General features: G+C 37.8%; 1 protein-coding gene across 1 annotated transcript in view; it reads left to right on the top strand.

Annotated features, from left to right (window-relative positions):
- The window catches only part of NKAIN2 (sodium/potassium transporting ATPase interacting 2), a 559,359-nt gene that overhangs the window by 463,074 nt on the left and 75,320 nt on the right, over positions 1 to 20,965 (top strand). The window contains exon 4 of the mRNA XM_065680962.1: positions 13,104 to 13,304. Coding sequence (XP_065537034.1) covers positions 13,104 to 13,304 — 201 coding nt within the window. The remainder of the gene's footprint in view (positions 1 to 13,103; positions 13,305 to 20,965) is intronic.

Here is a 20,965-nt window from a genome sequence, read left to right as displayed (position 1 = left end):
AAGCTTTTATACTTCAAATGCTTTTGTTCAAGAAAGAAAACAATATCAGTGATATTGTTGTAAAAGCTGTGTGTCTTTGTACAAAGAAAAAGATCCCTCTTAAAAGTAATTCACAAGTTTCACTCCAAAGAAAGAGACAGCACATGTGGTATATTGCTGGCACTTCATACTGAAGTGATTATATAGGTACTGGAAAAATGAATTATTTATTGAAGTTTATATATTTTTCCACTGGGCAGATATATATTTCCTTGAAAACATTTCTAACCAGTCTATATTAAATAAACCAGATATACTATGTTTACTCCTTGACCAAAAAAAAATGAACTCTGCTTCTTTGAATTCGCAATGCTTTGCAATATTCTTAAGCACCAGGAAATCAAAGAAGAGTTCTTTGTATCATTCTCCCCTCTGCAACTGTTCTATTGTGCATACCAGTTTTCCAATTCAAAGTAATAACAGCATCGATCTTCTAACATCTTGACAGTGGAGTTCCTCTAATTCTGCATTAGCACTAAACACAAACAAGAAATTTAGTATAAGCAGCCCCAAGAGATGCTTCAACCAGATTTCTGCATTTCCCTGGGCTAAATCAGCTCCTGAAAACGTAATTTAAGAAACTGACACAGGCACTACAGTTAGAATGGTAAATCTACTCCCCGTCAGCTTCTTAAATAAAGTTTTCAATCACTGATTCAGTCTGCTGAGATAGAGCTCTGTTCTAGTTACTCCTCTCAAACTACCCTCATTAAAGATCATTGCTCCGAGTGTTTCATCTTAATCCTGGCTGGAAACTGGAGAGTCTTTGGATACAGTGCTGGATACTGAAGAGGTTTTTTTTAAGTGAAATTTTAGTCAGCCAGCATGAAGTGCTTGCAAATAAAATATGCACCCCTAAGTACTGTGATGATTTGATTCAAATGGAACAAATGCAATGTTTTGAAATAAATTTCCTAAATCTATGAGCACTTTCATTTTCTGTTATATTTCATTGGAAGAACCCTAATTTTAGCTGTATCATTAAAAGTCCCTACAAAATCTCTGGGGCCAATATTCATCCCACTCCAATGCAACCTTTTCCCTCCCCATCTCACTGAAGAGACTCGTCTAGTTTGTATCAAGGCAGAAAGCATGTAAGTTTAAAATCTGTTCTTGGTTCCTGGAAGTATGCTTTGCCTGCAGAGTAGCATATATGTCTGATTTGAGCTGCAGTGCTTTTACTACTATGATGCTCCCCAACAATGACAGTAGGATTTTGAGAGATACCCCATAGATATTCATGCTGCAGGAAGACAATCCATTCTGTAATTGGGGGGGGGGGGGAGGCACTTTGAATCACAGAATGATTTCAGTTGGAAGGTCATCTTGTGCAACTTCCTTCTCAAAGGAGGGCAAATTAAGTTGTCATTTAATTGTTCAGGTGCTTTTTTTGGTCAAATTTTGAGTATCTCAAGGGATGGAGTTTTAACCTCACCTCTGGGCATCTGTTCCAGTGTTTGGTCATTCTCATGATTAAAAAGAAATAAAGATCTTTAGCTCTGGTTACAGTTTACTATGTTCAACTTGTGTTTGTTGGCTCTTGTCCTTCTGCTGTGGACCTCTGAGAGGAAGCTGGCTGTGCTTTGCCTCAATCCTCCCTTTAGGCAATTGAGGGCAGCAGTAGCATCTCCACAAGCCCTCTGCTATTAATGCTAACCTGGCCTCTCCTCATATGTACTCAAGTCCGTAACCAGTTTAGTGTCCTTTGGGGTACTGGCTCCAGGATGTCCATGACTCTTGTATGGAGGAGCTCAGAACTTGATCTAGCCCTCCAGGTGTGTTCTCACCAGTGCTGAGAAGGGTTGAAGGATCACCTACCTCAGCCTGCTGGTGACACTTCTAATGCAGCCCAGAAGGTCGTTGGCCACTGGGAAGTGCAGGTCCTTTCCTGCAGAGCTTCTTCCCTGCAAGTCAGTACTCAGTCACAGAGAGAGCTCCTTTCTCTTTGAAAAGTTAGCAAACTACCTGTCCTGTGTGACAGTGGAGCCAAGGAGCCCACACATTCAGTCTATCTTGGGACCAATCAATGTAAATTTAACTGAAAGGCAATCTTTCCTTTTGCACAACCGTGTGAGATGGAGCAAAGTATCCAAACATAAGTCTTCAGTGACAGTGGAGTTGAGATGTGACATGCACTGTCACTGAACTATCATTAATACATAGCTGATCCAGGAGTTTATTTTTAAGGGTGCCTGCCAGATACCAAATCCTACTCTGCAATTAATAGGGGGGTTTGTGTTGTCTTTTATAAAATGCCTCTTATATATTTCTACTTTAATACCTGAAGTAAAAAGCAGGGAAAAGACTGTTTAAACATGAACTATTTGAATCAGTCTTTATTATTTTTCTTTATATTAATTTTAATTTAACTGTTAAAAATAGGGTAAAGCTTTTACAAGACTACACTGGAAAATACAATACCAAACAGCATTTGCTACATCATTAAATAATGGGGTTTATTATTTAACCACTATGTTTTCCACAAAATACCAGATGAAAATATTTATAAGTAAGAGGAAAGAGAATTAAATCACAGGAAACAAAAGCTGATGTAAAGAACTGGAGGAAGAAACACTGTAATACCTGGAAAATTACTTGTAACCATCTCATAGCACCATCAGTTCAAAATGCTGCTCACTGAATTTGCGTAATACTTTTTGTATATCTTATGTGTATTATAGAGGCCAGTATATATGTTGCATGAACTGATGCTAAGTACAAGATTAGCAAAATAGTTGGTCTTTCTATAGAGTTGATTTTGACATCTTAAATTAAGTATTCTTGTGCTATAAATAAAAACACATTTATATGTATATGTACTCATCTATGCTTTAGCAGCATTGCATGCTGTGAAGTCAACATGTAAAAGAGTGGCAGGCTATTCATCTATGTATTAGTGTTTTAACCGGGTAAAATTGCTACAGTTTCTTTTGCAGTACATGAAGTACTTTCCTTCATACCAGATAAAATAATCTAGCATGGCATCATAATATTATTCCTCAGGGTACACTTCTGAAAACTTTATAAACCCCATACATTTATGCAAAGTTATGCACTGAATCTTTTTAAATGGCTTTGAATTGTTCTTAGGAGGCTGTAGTTTTCTAAAGCAGTGGGCATTGTCACATCTTAACAATATCTCATAAGAGGAAAGGACACGCACTTCAAATGTTTGCTGGAATCAGCTTTTTTTATATTGTAGTTTGTTTATTAATGTAGGTGACAAAAGTTTCTTTTTAGTCTGTTTCCATGAGGCTTGTTATGTCAGAACAGAAATTTGTGAATAGCTTATTTTTTGTTTCCTAATCAGGGATTTGAGCCCGTGTCACCTACACTGCATATGTGGGAATGCTAACATGTTCCAGTTCGCAAATGCAGGCTAAGCATTCTAATAAGTCAAAATTGAAAAAGTATAACATTTTCTCATGCAAATGTTGAAACGCATTTTTTGCAGTGTTGTTCACATTCCTGTTCTTTTAATTTTGAAAGCTAGAACTAGCTAAATTGGAATTCTTGTGTCGTCTTATAATTCAGAATCATGTCTGAGGCACAGCTGTAGAACAGAGGAAACAATGCACCTTGTTTCTTAGAAATAATTCGAATAATTCTCAAATGCAGGGAGCAGCCAATATACAAAATGCCTGTAATTCACTCTGTGTTCAAAATAAGTTAGATCTTATTATTTCTGTACTTAGATAACAGTAGTGAATGGTCAAATAAATTAGTTTTAATAAAACTAATCTTCATACTGAGTGACATAACACTACACCACAAAAAGAGAGCACAATTTCACCTGCTTTTAAATGAATTACTGCAAATTATGTAAATGTAAAGTGAAAACAGTTTGATTTATCAAATCTGAGTGTAGCCTTAGGTATTCTAATAAATGCCATCACCTGCAAGATCATAAATAAACTCTTGATGTACTAAAGTTTATCAGAGTCAAATAACATCTGACAAAAATCTTTTTCATTAAAAATAAAAATAAAGAGAACCTTTCAGGAGCTAAAGGTTGTTTTCAAAGTCTGTGGGATAAGTATAGCTTGGGCAAAAGGAGCTTTTGTCACCCATGAGCACCAGACACTGTGACACAGGTTGTCCTATGTCACCTGTTGGAGCTGCAGCTGTGCAATCCCTTAAGATTGATATAAGTCACATCTAGGTGTAAAATATATCAAATTAATGATCAAAAATGTCCTTACCATATATATTGAGCAGTGTTGCACTAGAGACCACTACACACAGGTTTTGTGCGCATTGTGCTGATTGTCTATTGGTGGGGCTTCACTGGCCCGAGTTTTGCTTTTCTGGCCCAAATTTGCAAACTACATGAGTGCTGTACAGCTTCAGATCTGAATATGATTGTGTGGATGATGTCTATCAATCTGGTCAATAGTGGAATAAATTATAGTGAAAGAGCCTGAAATAGTTAATGCAGGAAAGTTATTCCGCACCATTTCTTAAACTGGGCATAAGGTCTATATAGATATAGCCCCCATTTCCACTTCTGCTTTTCTGCTTCCTTACCATCAGTGTGTGGGTGGCTTCCTGTACAACATCTTATCTTGGCTCCCTAAGCAGCTTTTCAGAGTCCTTCACAAATACTTGGCACTGTCTTTCAACTCAGTCCTTTCTATTGATTGTAGAGGAATTCAAACCATTTAAATCTGGATATTTTATTTCTTACTTAGAATGCAAGTGGATTGTGAGGACTAGCTATATATTTTAAATTTATGTTTTAGCTCATTGCAACCTACCCACAGAAGTAAACCTTTATGAAAATATTCACCTGGGCTAGATTTTAATCAAACTGAGTAAGATGACTCCACATGCTTTTTAGTAATTTCCTGGCTGATTCAGGTGTCTTTATTCTGAAGTCTTAATGCATATATAAAATCACTGCTGTCTAGAAGATTAGACTATAGAGCACTATGTACAACATATGTTTATCATCACGCTGCTATTTCATGAAGCCATTCTGCATGACAATGATCTCATGTTTCCTAACACCACTTCTGGGATAACAAAACTGTTTCTGTGGTCTGATAACTCTTCTGTTCAAGTCTGCTTACCATTCCCTGCACACAGTGCAGGTGGTGAATTCTTCTGGATTTGACAGCAGAGGCTGATTCAAAGAATATTCTTCACTATAGACATGAGATCCACCCTAGGGTCATAAATGGAGCTGTTTAAAAAAAATATATAGGTGAGAATTATTTAAACAAGAATAAAACGTCATAGGAAAGAGACAGTTTCATCACTGTACACATACATTGTATTTTACAGCACCTATTACTATGCAGTAACCAACACCAGGGGATACTGAACGAACCACATGAGCTGGAATTTCTTTCTTACACTCTATAAACCTACTGATGTTTCAATTCCTACACCATACACTTCTTAACTACACCATCTACACCATCCTTCCTTACTAAATGTTGGACCATAAAATTTTACTTTGGACAGAGATGATCAAGCGTAGTATTCTTGAGGTTGTTCAGCAACACAGTAAACCATTTACTCTAGAAAAGGGAAACATTTTAAGGATATTTATTTAATCCTGTTATTTCATTCAAAGCCTAGAACTTTCTGGTTGCAGCCTGCAGAACTGTGTTCCCAGCTCATTGGAAGCTCTGCAGTCTTTTGGCTATTATCCAAATATAAGATGTCCTTGTACTTAGAAGGGTTTTATTTGTAATTAAGAGGTTATTTATATTTGTGTCTGCAAACGCTAAGCACTATCGATCTGTGTATTTGCTGGGGTAAACCAAGACAAGAGACAAAGCTCCTTTACCATTTTAAAAGAAGAGGGGAAAAAAATCAGTCCCAAGAGGCTAAACAAACATCTTTAAAAAGCATCATGCCTTACTCATAAAAAACTAGTACTTCGGTACCACTAGTACCACTTCAAAGCAAAAGCTTTACAAAGATATCAAGGGATCATCATGTTCTGGAACACCAGTAAATATTTAAATTTCATGTTTGTACCTTCAGGTTTAATCCAGAGTTTAGAATAGATTTGTCTTTTGGAATGAAAGAACCTAGGTTTTGCTTCCTTATTACTTTATTACCAGGTTTTAATAAGACCTGGTAATAATCCCATTCCCATCAGTAGGTACAGAACATATATCACCTGAGACTGGAAAACTGGCTACTAGAAAACACCCACATTAACAAAGTAAGTTTGGAGGCAAGGTGCTTTCCTCAGAGAACGGCGATTTGTCAATAAAAGAAACTTCTCAAAACAAGGTATTACATTTAACTTAGTTGTTTCCTTCAACAAATGTTCTTAGTTCCAGAATGAATCCCTGATTACTCCACAGTGAGAAATAAATAAGTATCCACAGAGCTAGGTACTACTCTGGGATGGGAGCGCCACTGGTTATCTGCCTATTTTGGTGTATTTATTTATTTGGTGCTTAAATCCTCCAGAAAGTAATTTTACAGGAAATTACGAAAATTCTAGTGCTCAGGATCTTTGCTAAATTTGTACAAGTGCTAAATGAAAATTTCTGTGTAATACTACAGGGACTGCAACTTCTCAGTCCCCATGATAAGTGACATGAGGTTGCTGGGATGGGATTAATTCTCTTGTTCTGCACCAAAAAAAAAATTTAGTCATAATATTCTTAAATATTCTTAAATCTAAAAATATTCTGTTTAAATATAAAAAGTATTCATGGGATATTAATAATCATTTTAACTTTGCAATACAAATGGAGAGTTTTTAATTTCTTTCTATATTTTTCATTTAAGAACTATATAGATAGAAACTTTTTGAACAAAGTTTTTAATAAAAATGTTGATGCCACTGAGCTGATTAAATTAATATTCTGGAGTTCAGCAGGTATCTGTTTTTTAATGAGTTGAAACAGAGCAGATTAGAATTGCTAGGTTTTTCAATGTACATATTCCAATACTAGAAAAATATGAAGATCTTAATTAAGATAACCTTGATCACAGCTCTAACAATTTCATGAGATTATTGATCAGTATCATGTAAGAGAACAGGAAGCAGTAATGAAAATCTCTGTATAGCAGTACCTGTGCTATTTGAAAACTATTTTGTAGCATTTTATTAATGCAATACTCCAGTTTCACCAGGACACCAGAATCATCTCCTTCTTTCATGCTGGTATCTATTTAACTAATTCATTGACATGTTCAGAAGTACATTGAAAATAACCTAAGATACTTTTGGAACGTTTTTAACAGAATACTGAGAAAAACTAACAGTGAGACAATGTTTGCTAGTCTTCATGCATGAACTTCAAAAGTAAATCTGTTGGGTAGATTCAGACTGGTTAAATCTTATCTGATTAATGGCAAATACTTAAATCAAGCTGCATAGCCAATTTGAAATTATACTGTTACAAAATTGTTTTGCAAGAGAAAATTAAAGAACAGGGTTCTAGGTTACCAGGAAAAAAAATATCCAAATTAAAGGGAAAGAATCACTACATGCAAAAAAGTGGAAAGGCTAAAAATAAGTTCATATGCAACAGGGTAAGAAAGATTAGGAACTTTAAATATCCGTGATCTGCACACAATTGTACAATGATTATTTCCTGTATATCAAGTGCCAATTAAAAAGCAAAGGGTAAAAAATAAATAAATAAAAAAGCTCTATTTTGAGTCTTCAGTGAGGACAGGTTTTTTTCTTTAGACAGGAAAAGGTCTGCTTACATGAAGAAATGGTACTGCCTGATGGGAGTGAGCTTTAGTGGGAAAGTGAGATAACAGAAGAAAAAAAAAAATGCCTGTATAGACCTCTGTGCATCTGAGGCGCTGGGAACTACAAATGCTTTCAGACCCTGATCATTTTTTTATCACTGAAACCTTGTGTAATCATTCAGTCTCCAAGCAGCCTGTTCTTGCTAGTCTGAGTCTGAAAAATGAAACAAGTGGTTACATTTTTGTATTTGACAGAACTTGCTCAGAAGCTTGGCAGGTTTGCACAGATTTCAGCAATTCCTAATTAGAAAAATGGAAGAAACTTATTTCCCATGACACAGCAAGCCACAACCATTGAAGTCAATGGTTTAATGGAATTTAATCTCCCAAAGTCTGCAAGATCTCCTGGAATTTCAAAGAGGATCACCCTGAATCACTACTGCCTCCTTTTTCTCTTGGCACTCTGTTTAGGATCAGCTTCTGTAAGTTGCACCCAACAAAATCCATTGAAAGAGTAATGTATTGTTATTACTGCATAGAGATAGTATACTTACTAATATGCGCTAGTAGTAATACATTACACACAAAGCAATCTTCATTTTGAACACTGGTGTCCCCTGCTGCTTCTTAATGAAAAGAAGATTTTATTCATTTCTAGCAGCTCTTGCAAAGCTTTCTGCTGTCATGTTCTGTCATCAGCCATCCTCAGTCAGAAAATGTTACGTACTGTGCAGTTAACCCCAGCAAAAAAATTTAACTGCCATACTAAACACAGGCACAAAACCATCAGAACTCAACACTTTTTACAAACTAAGCTAAAATCAAATTACAGACTTAATTTGAAAATGTCTCATCTTCTAATCTCTGAGATCTGAGCCTCTGAGGCCTCCAAATTCTAGCCTCTGTCTAATCCACTGGTACTTCCCTTGACTACTTACCAGCACATCTTAAGAATGTCAGCAAAGATGTCCTGCTAAGTATTTTCCTCTGGTGGTTTGGGTTTGGTTGGGGTTTTTTTCCCCTCCTTGATGAATAGCAAAATCTACTTTAATGCACCAATTTTCATTAACAGGCTTTACAAATACCATCAGGATTTACAAAAGCAGCACAGTGATCATCAATAAAGCTCATACAGATGTATTTCTGTGTCCATGAAGAAGCAGCTGTTTATTGAATTTAGGATAATGAAATCGTCCTCGATGTATAGACTGTGAACAACACTGCATCGGCATGCCGAGTGTGTATCAACAGTTCTTGTTAGGTTTCGTAGCTTCAAGGATTAACAGACCATTTCTCTGCATTTCCCTGAACAATATTTGAGCCACAGATGTTGGAAAGAAAACAGATGGCAAATACACTGGAGAGTACAACAAATCCCTAGCTTCCAATGTAGACTTTGTCTATGTCCGCTAAAACTGTATTCAAACAATGAACAAAATAAATAGCAAGCAGAGTTTGTCCAAAAATAGCTCTAAATGTTTTCAGTTTCAGAGATGTTAAAGACAGCTACATCATCCCCTCCTTGGCTTCTACAGTTCTACAAGGAGATTAAAGTCCTTAACAGTTTTCTCACTATGATGTAAAACTTTTCCGTAAGTTGGGTGACCTTCACTACAAAGCAATAGGAACTTCTCTGCTAATATGGTTGCATATAGGGGCACATGGTTTGAAGGTTAAAGGCAAGTTCAAAGCCCATAACAATTTATAGCTGAGAAGATTTAACTGTGTAGCAGCTGACTTTACAGTGAACAGGCTCCTTCTGTATTTATTCTTATCCCATCTATTTCTGGATTAGAATTTACGGTGTCTAACTTACATGTTGGCTTGTCAAAATCTGATTTCATTATCATTCTTATTCCAGCCGAGATCTGAATGGGGCTTACAAGGATGCTGGAGAGGGACTGTTCATCAGAGACTGTAGCAACAGGACAAGGGGTAATGGGTTTAAACTTGAACAGGGAAGTGCAGGTTAGATACAAGGAAGAAGTTCTTTACTGTGAGGGTGGGGAGGCACTGGAATGAGTTGCCCAAAGAAGTGGTAAATGCTTCATCCCCGGCAATGGCAAGCCCAGGTTGGATGGAGCCTTGGGCAACATGGTCTAGTGTGAGGCATCCCTGCCAATGGCAGGGGGGTCGGAACTAGATGATCTTGAGGTCCTTTCCAACCCTAACTATTCTATTATTCTATGATGCCTAATCTTACCACAACCAGATTTCACATCTGCTGAATATTTTGCTTTCTGAAGTTCACCGTTTTTGACTGGTTCAATATGTGATAGCTGCACTTCTTGAAAGCTTTCTCAACCACATTATTCACAGTTTAAGATTTCAGTAGAATTTATTTTGGTTTACTATTGTAAAAAAGAATATAGCCTTTCTATGACAGGTATCATGTCTATTTTATAAGCACAGGAAGCAACACAGCATTTCACTGATTACTTGGAGATAGAAATAGGATATAGATGTGATAAAGTCCCATAATTTTTTACTGGCAAGCACTAAAAGACTATTCCTTGACAAAACAAGATTAGTCCTAATCACAGCATTCAACTTAACTGCCTAAAAATTATTTGAGGGCAAGGGAATTTTCTAAATGTAACAAATCATTTCAGAAAATCATCTGGGGATCAATTCAGGTATGGAAGAAAGCTGGACTTTATGAAGTTTTATTTACATATATAATTATAAATATTTTAATGTGTGATCATATTTCCTGAGTAACTTGGAAATTAACTTGTGCTTCTAACCTGTAAACTTTTGGATTACTGCACCCTTTGAAAGCGAACATAACTGTCTCGAGAGCAATGATGTTCTAACCACAGAACCCAGTTTTGATATTTATATTTAGCTCCTCCTGATCCATTTTAACTTCCTCTGGCAGATACATAACAAATACTCAGTTCCTGCAAGCCAGTTTATCCCTTTGTTTTTCAAGGAATACATTTTTTCATCCGTTGTCTGTACTTCATAAAATATTTTTAGTCCATCATGATTCTTCTGAAGGTATTGCAAATACTAAAATAAAGTCAGACAATAAGTCCTATTCATTCATACTGCATCTCTGATAAGAGACTAGAGGTTAAGAATTTTCCATGGTAACTTGAATGGCTTAAAGGTCTTCTGACAATAACATAATGGATTCCAATTTTAGTCATTCAGGAATAAATCTACGCCAAAGATATCTTTCTTCAACTTCTTACACTAGGTGAGAAGGCCAGTGTGCTACTGAGGGGCCATGATAGCCCTGATGCCAGAAAGAAGAATTGTATTCTAGCTGGGATGTGGTAAAAATGCCCATTTCCCAAAAACATCTGGCAGATACTTTCCAGTGTCTGCAGCTTTGGTAGGGAGGGGTCCAGAGAAAGGAAAATTTTGCTGTGGGTGAAGACTTGCAGCCATAGGAAATGTATCCATTCTGGGGGAAAATTGCATAGTTTATACAAATGTTCACTGTTGCTTTGATCACCTTCATAGAATCATAGAATTGTAGAATGGTTAGGGTGGGAAAGGACCTTAAGATCATTTAGTTCCAAGTCACCTGCCACAGGCAGGGATGCCTTCTACTAGACCACATCACCCAAGTCTGTCCAACCTGGCCTTAGACACTGCCAGGGACAGAGCATTTATCACTTCTCTGGGCAACTCATTCCAGTGCGTCACCACCCTCACAGTAAAGAACTTCTTTATATCTAACCTGAACTTTCCCTGTTTAAATTTAAGCCCATTACCCCTTGTCCTGTTGCCGCAGTATCTGATCAAGATATCAAGATATCAAGAGACCCTTTTTCAAATGCCTGAAGTTAGTTGCATGATTAAATTCATGTGAAGCTTCATACGTTTTCTCATGCAGCTTATGGTTTGCTGGACTGGGCTGTTGTGAGAATGTAGGGTAATTATTCATCACAAAAATATTTATGAATGTTCCTGACATCTGACAACTGGGTGTGTTTATACAGGATGAGAATTTTTTTTTTTTTTAAACGTACAAGATTTCTGCACTTTTAAAGGAGAACTGCAACTTAAAGAGAAAACTTTCAGCTACACGAACGTTGAGTGCAACCACAGATCAATTGACGTGTCAGTCATGACATTATCCAAAACCTCTCTGGATGGAGTTGCCTTTGCATGAATTAGAGCAAAAAAGGAAAATAAGTGGGACTGAAAAAAAGACAGTTTTTGAAGGAAGGAAAATGTGGATACAATGTATCTGCTACAAAATGATATTCTATTCCTTTTGGCACGGTAAACCTAATTAAATAATTACATTATAAAATCTTTATGAGAGTCTTAATTATTAATGTCATCAACAGCCTGAAAAAATGTAGGTTAGGTGTGGGGAGAATTTGGCTTTGCAAAGTCATTACTCGAAAGCAATTTTTTTGCATGACTGAGCACATGTGCACACAGACAAGATACTCACTTTACAATGAGGTTAAACTTACAAATTATTTATAAAGGGTTGGTAAACTCTGTAAGCTATTGCAGAATCCACAAAGTACATAGTTTTATTATAACTATGTAAAATACCCTCAAGTAATGTGCAACCACATATAATTTACGAAAGTCATATATGTAGTATTGTTTATGATGTATATTAATCATTTAATAATCCTTTATGAACTATTTATGAATTCAATCTAAATGGAAAGCAAGCCTGACTAGTTACTCCATTGCGCTAGCTGCACTGGAGCTAAAGGTTACAGGCCTCTGCCACTCCTTTTTAACAAGCTAAGCAGTCTTTAGACAAGGCAGTATTCACTAGCTATTTCCTTACAGACTCCTAGGGAGTTAGAAATCTGAAAGAGGCATTACAAAGAGTTTTCACTTGTAAGCATATGTACAGAATACTTCTTCTACATCTTCTCCAGTATTTCAGTATAGTTACCACAGGTCTGCTTCACAGTGTTCGTGAGATAAAACTCCTTGAAGATACATATCAAAGTCTATGAAGTCTTGGATCCTGAGGACTCTTGTGTAACTTGTTTCATCAGACCACCAAAATATTGGCCATATTTCTAGGTACTGAGCAGAGGACAGTTGCTCTGTAAATGTGCACGTCCATCAGTCCTTATGGTTTCCTCAGGAAAATCGGCAATGTAACAGAAATTACTGATACAGTCTAGGCTATCATAATGTCTAGGAACAGATCACAGAATCATAGAATGGTTTGGGCTGGAAGGGACCTAGATGCTGGATTGCAGGATTATTCTGCTCCAAAGCAATTCCACCTGCCAAAGTACAGCAACTTGTGCTTGCTGCAGGCAAGATCCACTTTCATGTGACAGTGCAGTTTTATCACTGCTTTTGGCTTCTTAATGCATCCTGTGAAATCCCTTGATGCCTGAGTACCATCCCAGTACATTAATTCTTCACTTGTTCTTTTGCAGGAAACAGATCTCATTCTGACCTTTAATATCTCAATGCATCGTTCTTGGTGGATGGAGAATGGGCCAGGCTGCACCGTAACCTCAGTGACCCCAGCACCAGACTGGGCACCAGAGGATCATCGATATATCACTGTCTCGGGGTGTCTTCTTGAATATCAGTACATAGAAGTGGCTCACAGTTCTCTTCAGATCTTCCTTGCAGTAAGTGTTTACTTACTTTACTTAGCTTCAGTTTCACCACGTTTTCTAGGTTTCTTCTTGCAGAACATCATTACCAAAGTATTGTGGCATTCATTCACAAACCCTGGCTCCAAGTTAATTTTGTTATGAAATTCTGTTTTCTTGTAGCTAGTTTAAGACACCGGTACACAAAAAGCTCCAACATAGATGTTTATTGCTCTTAGAACTGCTGACATGACACACTTTTATTCCTGACCTCCATTTGACCATTGACAATGCCACAAATCATTTATAGCAGCTTACATTCAAGTTACACTATGGGATATCAGTTGTGACTTAAGTTACAGGTGTTGCTGTGAAAGCCAAATAGAATAAAAAAAGAAAAGCCAAAATGAAGGAGTAAGTTTCAAAAGATGAAATAGATTCACTGATCAGTTCACACAACCCAAAACTGATCAATTTGAATTTACTGGAGGAGAATGGGAAGGTTTCTTTCCAAATGAACAAAATGTACTTGTATGAAATTCAAAATCAGAAATCTTTATATTTTTTTTAGGAGGATAAGAAACCACTGTTATGTTCAGAAAATTTGTAATAAATGAAAACAGCTTGTTTTGGGGAAAATTGATAGGTTTTTTCAAACGATTTTGCCTTGTGTGATCTCTGACGTAGGTGAAAAGATGACATAACTGAATTACTGTAGATATAAATTTGGAGCAGTGCCTCCTGGGATGGAGATTCCACCACTTCCTGGGCAACCAGTTCCAGTACTCGATAATCCTTAGAAATTATTGCAACTATCCAATCTGAAGCCTCCCCTGGCACAACTTGAAGCCATTTCCTCTTGTCCTATCACTTGTTACTAGGCAAAAGAGACCAACACCCACCTGGCTACAACCTCCTTTCAGGTAGTTATAGAGAGCAGTCAGGTCTCCTTGAGCATCCTTTTCACCAGCCCTTGGAAACATCAGACTTGTGCTGCAGACCCCTCACCAGCTTCATGTCCTTCTCTTGATGTGCTTCAGCATCTCAATGTCTTTCTTGCAGTGAGGGGTCCAGAACTGAACACAGGGTTTGAGGTGCAGCCTCACCAGAGCCAGGTACAAGGGGATGATCACTGTCCTGGCCCTGCTGGCCACACTGTTGCTGATACAGGCCAGGATGCTGTTGGCCTTCTTGGCTGCCTGGGCACAAGCTGGGTCATGTTCAGCCAGATGCTGACCAACATCCACAGGTCCTTTTCTGCTGAACAGCTTTTCAGCCACTCTTCCCCAAGCCTGGAGCACTGTATGGGGTTGTTGTGGCCCAAGGGCAGAACACAGCATTTTGCCTTGTTGAACCTCATGCCACTGGCTACAGCCCATCAATCCAGCCTGTACAGATCCGTCTGCAGAGCCTTTCTATCCTCAAGTCCTCCAAAGGACATATCCAAGCTTATTTTTTTTTTTACCTTTTTTTTTTTTTAATGTAATGAATGATGAACAAGAAACTCAAAGAATATATAGTTCAAGCTCAGTTGTGTTCCTCAGTTATGTTCCTGATGCAACAACATTTTTTGTGTGTCTGCCTATACAGAGCTGTGTTTCTAGGTAAGGTCATTCTCTGTAAGCTAGGGGAATAGTTCAGAAAAACAAACTACTGGTAATCCACTAGCTGTAGCTGTCTACAGCTGGATTTATATTTCCATTCATGTTATTGCTAAGGTGATTATCGTAAGTAATGAGCTACGCAGTGTAATTATCAGTCAGTTTTACAAACCTCATACTTGCAACTCGACACCATTTTCACATTTCCAGTTGTAGGCATGGGGTTCTTTTTCGAATAGAAATTCTAGCATAAATTCACTATCATAATAAATCTGGTGAAGAACAGAGAAATTACCTTGTACTGCGCAGAGATATATAGCACAAATTTAGAAGAGCAGATATTGCTAGGTTTTCAGTAAACTAGCTTTTGACAAACCTAAGCTTTAGATCAGATTTATCTCCAGTTAATAGAAAGAAATTAAACTTTCCTTTTAATTTTCTTTTATGGACACTCAAGTGCACTCTTACACTTTAACTATAAAACTATACATTGCAACCTACAAAATGGTTACTTGCTTTCTATTTGTATTTCTGTATGTTCATGACAACAGTCAAGCTGATGTTGATCTTGGCTTTTTCATGAGTGGTAACATTGCAGCATGTTTTTAAGGATGTTTTCTACTGCCTGTGATAAAAAGTTACGAAGACATTCAGCTTCATTGAGGACTACTTACATCAGTCTTTGCAAATTACTGAGTGCATTTTGTACAGTTTGCAGTAAACTCACAAGGAATCCAGCTACAGAAGCTTAGGCTTCACATAGATGTGGTGTTTGCTGTGGATTACTTAGTGGAAAGAATATGACAGCTAAGATAAAAGCTTTAAACCCCCCATATTTTATACTTTCTAAAAAGCAAGTCTCAAGGTGGGCTGTGGAATGTTTCAGGATTGCAGACAGATACTCTGCTAAGGAGGTACGGAATACTCATAGTCTCCAAGAGACCTCATCTCTCCAAAGGAACGTGTCCTAGAGGCTAACAGCACCATATTGTGAACTATACAAATACTGCTGCTAATTTTGTGCAAGTCAACAAAGATTTTAGGGGGTTGGGAGTAATATTTTGGAGAATTTTAATTTCTTCTACTGCTTAAACAAAGTATAAATTAAAGCAACTGGAAGGTTAGATGATCCCAAAGGTCAAGAGAGTCCCCAGTGTGCAGAGTGGTGGTGTTCATTGCATAATGCGGACTAGAGGCTAAAGCAGATGTGATGATGTACAGATATTTTGCCAGCTTTTCCTGGGCAGTGGATTTTGCTCAGGATAAACAAACAACTGGAATAAATTCCTAGTTTAGCTCACACTGAAGAAATAATAGAAAATTCAGTTTGGTAGTCTCTATACTTTCACCAGCTGAATGAGACTGGCTTAGAAAATCTTTGAAATGGGCAAAAATTATTTGAGAACTAATATGTGCAATAAAATTCTCTGATAAAACAAGGATTATCCCAATTTGGGTATTTAGCATTTATGTATGCAAAACAGGACCAGAATAACCCACAGTGACAATAGGGTCTGCAACACAGCCACAACTGCTCCTTTGTCCCATAACACAGAGCACATTGGGTGATGCTGGTGGAAGACTACAGCCTCTAAACCCTATCAGTAAATCAGTCCTTGTATCACAGATGGATAGAAAAAAATTATCGTATAATACACATTTATGTCTGTCTTGCAGCCGTTCACCTGTCTGCATATTACTTCATACTCAGTTGCCATCTGATTTTTTCATGTTTATGGAAGTGTTGAAGTTTCCACTCATTTTTCACTCAATTACTGTGATAGCTACCTCTTTGAATCGTAGAATCAACTAGGTTGGAGATGACCTCAAAGATTATAAAGTCCAACCATTACCCCAGGACTGCCAAGACCACCACTAAACCATATCACTGGGGGCCTCATCTACATTTGTTTTGAACACTTCCAGGGACAGTGATTCCACCACTTCCCTGGGAAGCCTGTTCCAATGCCTGATCACCCTCTCTGTGAAGAAATTTTTCCTAATATCCAATCTAAACCTTCCCTAGCACAGCTTGAAGCCATTACCTCTTTTCCTATTATCATTTGTTACTTGGGAAAGGAGACCTACCCCCACCTCACTACAACCTCCCTTCGGGTAGTTGTAGAGACTGATAAGGTCCCCTCCTCTTCTGAGCCTCCTCTTCTCCAGAATTAGTACACCACTAAAATTTCAGTGCCACATACCATGTTTGTCAGTTTTCACTGTGTGATCCATAATGATACCTTCCATTTCGTTTTTTTGAGATTGACCCACATTGCTATCACTAGATCTCTACATCTTACCATCTTCTTCTAGCAAGTTAGAAAGAGAGAGAGAGGTTCAGTGTAAAGAATGGAGAATGCAAGCGAGGGGAATGTATTTCATGTTTTAAGTGCAGCTTTGCAGCCTGCAGTGCTGCTAAATAAACAAACACTTTTTTAGGGCACCACCTGCAGCACACAGCTGTATGGAACTGTGTGAACTGCTGAGGGTGTGATTTGTTCTGCTTTGTGTGAAACCCTGGGTTCTCAGAAAACATGTTGGGAAGGCATTTCTGTGGCACAACTCCCTGCTTCCCTGCCCTCTCCAATTCTTGGTGAATATCATAGCTGAATCTGTGAAGGTGAGATCTTATTTTCATTGCACTTCGATAGCAACAGTAATTTATCAAATACTGTGACAATACATAGAGAAAGAATTGGCCACAGCTAATTCACTTGTTTTGGGGCACAAAGATAACCCTCAGTTCAGCCTGTGCTCATGTACTGGGTGAAGCTCTCCACTCAACTCTTCTCTCCCTGAAAAGTTCCCTTTACAGAGCTAGGGTGCTTTCAGCACCTGAACCGTCCAATGTTCTCTGCAAGGCCCACATCTCTGCCTGTCCTTAGTGCCTACATATTACCAAAATGAACTGGTCTGGTGATGGCATGACTTGGATACCGATATGCTCCATACATTTAAGTGCCATGTGCTTAGTGGTTATTGGTTCTTGCTGCTTATATAGAATCATAGAATAGTTAGGGTTGGAAAGGACCTTAAGATCATCTAGTTCCAACCCCCCTGCCATGGGCAGGGACACCTCACACTAAAACATGCCACTCAAGGCTCTGTCCAGCCTGGCCTTGAACACCGCCAGGGATGGAAAAGTTATTTCATTTTCTGGACTCTTGGTTATCAAGGGTAGATACATTTGAATTACTGATCTCTAGAGAGAATTATTCCAGGTAAAGAATGAGGCCAACGGTACTAATGGAGATTTGATTTGCTACTGGTTTGTGAAATCTGAGTTGTATTCTATATAATATTTACAAAGTGGAGGATGAATGAAAGTTCCCACCCACCCCTAAAAGGAGGTATAGATGCCACTTCACCATGAGAAAAGCAGTGTCTGGAAGGGACACAGTGCAGGTTATACACCCCTGCTAACCTTGGCATGCAATGTCAGGGCTTAAGATGGTTGTTGGCTCTATGTATGAATAGTATATGCATCCCAGCTTTTTGATCACATAGCTAAAAATGAGTCACAAGCTTGCAGTTTCAGAGGCACCCATACCCATCGATGTCTGATTCTAGCTACAGATCCTCTGTACAATATTCTTCATTTGCACTTTTTATTGAACTCTTGCCTTGTAACAGAAGGTGGAAATCTTTTCAGTTCAGGTCCTGAGCTTCAGTTTAGGTCAGTGGATTGTGTTTCCAGGTCTACCACAATGTCCTTTGGAAAGTCATTTCATCTCTGTGCGTCTTCCTAAGCAGAGAGGAAAACATACCTAAATTTTTCACATTCAGTTTAGAAGACACTGTACCATTTACATAGATAGGGATCTCTTGGATCTCTCAAAAAGCGCTAAATGTGGATTGCACCCAGTGCAATAAGGCCTTTGTGTAGTACAAGAGAATTATAATAATGGTAATTGTATTTCATACAGATTCTCTGTATCTTTCTTCTGCCCGTGTTTTACTCTTTGATTATGCATGACCTGCACCCACTCCCACAAGGCTGTTCGTGCAAAAGCCAACAAATCAAAATCCATTTGTAGATCAAAACTCTGAAAATATGCAAATAAAAGATCAGCCTTGGCGATAAGTGTGACAAAATTACATATCTCTTTGCCAACACAGGATTAAAAGTATTTATTATCCTTGTCTTTTACTACTCACTTACACACTCAAAAGTCTATTGATTTTGGTGGAACTAAGTGCCCGAGTTATGGGAATAAGACTAATGTGAAGGCATCACCTTAGCCAATTTGGGTTTTAGTTATATAGCCCTTGAACAGATGAACTGTGTAATATTATTCCAGTAAAACGAGTGGGGGAAAAGCATTTCTTATATACTGTATCTACATTATTGATAGCAATTTACATACCAAATAAATAAAACCGTAAGTAAACTGTTGCATAAAAGTATTGACCATTTTCATAGTGATCCTTTCCACTGACTTTTATGTGCTGTATATTAGACTGTATCCTTTTTGCTCCTTCCTCTATTTATACTTGAGTATACGCTTCGTGCAATCATTAAGATTATCATTTCATGCTTTAAAATTTGTAATACGTAATTATACGTCCATACTAGTTACAGTAAATGTATACTGTTTGGGATTCTGCAAAGTCTGTGGCATGCCTTCAAGTTCTGATGCTGTTAGATTGATTTAAAATATCATGAAGTATAACTGTGTTATCAAAAGCAATAATACAGCTATACAGTTAGGATGCCAGCTTCAAAATCTCTGCCTTGTTGCAGATTTGCAGTATGACCTTTGGCAGGGTGCTTAATTCATGCACGTTATTGTCTGTACTGTACAAACAAGGGTTCTTAAATATTTCAGAAAGATGTTGCCAGGATAATTCTTCTGAACATTGTCAGGTAATCAAATATTACAGAAAGGTGGTCTGTGTATGTATTTAAGCACTTAGAACAGTGGAATACCATTAATGTTACCTGCTTTTCTCAAAGATTGATAATAATTAGAATAGAATTTCTTAAAATCCTGAATGTTATCATTGCACAGGTCACAAAATAATCTCATGCTCTTGTAGAGAGATGGGAGCAGTGAGTAATAGTGTACTTTGATATAAATTTCTTTAGTGGGATGTGTATATGTGCTTTAGACCCATATGCTCAAATATGTTTCTGATAGTATACCACTTAAAAGCCCCACACAGTGCTGAGGATCGCAACGCACTGCTGCAAAGTAGTAGACAGCTGCAAAGCAGCAATTCCTGTCCAAAAGAACTAACCTTCAAAGTACAAAACAAGCTAGCGAGCCTATAAGGACAGAAAAGAGAGGAAAGACAGGGAAACAGAGAGGGAATACTAGTTTGCAGTTTCATTACACCTCCTGTCGGACAATTGTCAGCTTTTTTGTAGGCATGATAAAAAAGCCCTAAAAAGAGCTATGAAACATAGTTATCAGTAAACTTTGCATTATCTGGGGGAAAATTCCCCTAAAAGGCAGCAAAAAAGGAAAATGTGTGAAAATTTCAAATTTATTAACTGGCTGACAACAAGCTGGTGGTTCATCAGCAATACAATCTCATACTGACAGGAGGGGACAAGCCAGGTAGGACAAGCCACAGAGAGCCTTGCAGGTGAATGGAGCAGTTGAATTTCCCTGGAAGAAACTAAAGAGAAGAAATGGAAGCATAAACCAAGCCGTGGAAAATCATTTCTATTCTAATCATCTAATCATCTCTAGCTTTCTAGATGGGTGCAGGCTAGACTGAGGCATTGGTCAGGAGCAAGGAGAAGACACGGGCACACGTAGAGGCAGGATGCTCCTCTGGAGCTGAGATTCACTAAGTGGGAGATCAGGAGGGAATCAGGAGGACAGCAGAGGTTAAAGGAATAGATAGCTTGTAAAACTGCATTTCAAGGAGGAAGGGTAAACAAGCATTCTGCAAAGGAAAAGAAGAATACATGCTACCTATTTTTTTCTATTTCCTTCTTTAAAATAAAAAAATTTAAAAAATAAAAAAAAATGGAAAGGTGTTCATGAGACCTGAGCAGAGAATAAGACCAGCAGTTCCTTCAGACACAGCAGCAAATAACAGAGATGGACGAGAAGAAACTGGCAGTGGGTGTAAAATACG

This window comes from Lathamus discolor, chromosome 5 (genome assembly GCF_037157495.1).
Source record: "Lathamus discolor isolate bLatDis1 chromosome 5, bLatDis1.hap1, whole genome shotgun sequence".
Classification (NCBI taxonomy): Eukaryota; Metazoa; Chordata; class Aves; order Psittaciformes; family Psittacidae; genus Lathamus; species Lathamus discolor.
This window is presented reverse-complemented; position numbering and strand designations above follow the sequence as displayed.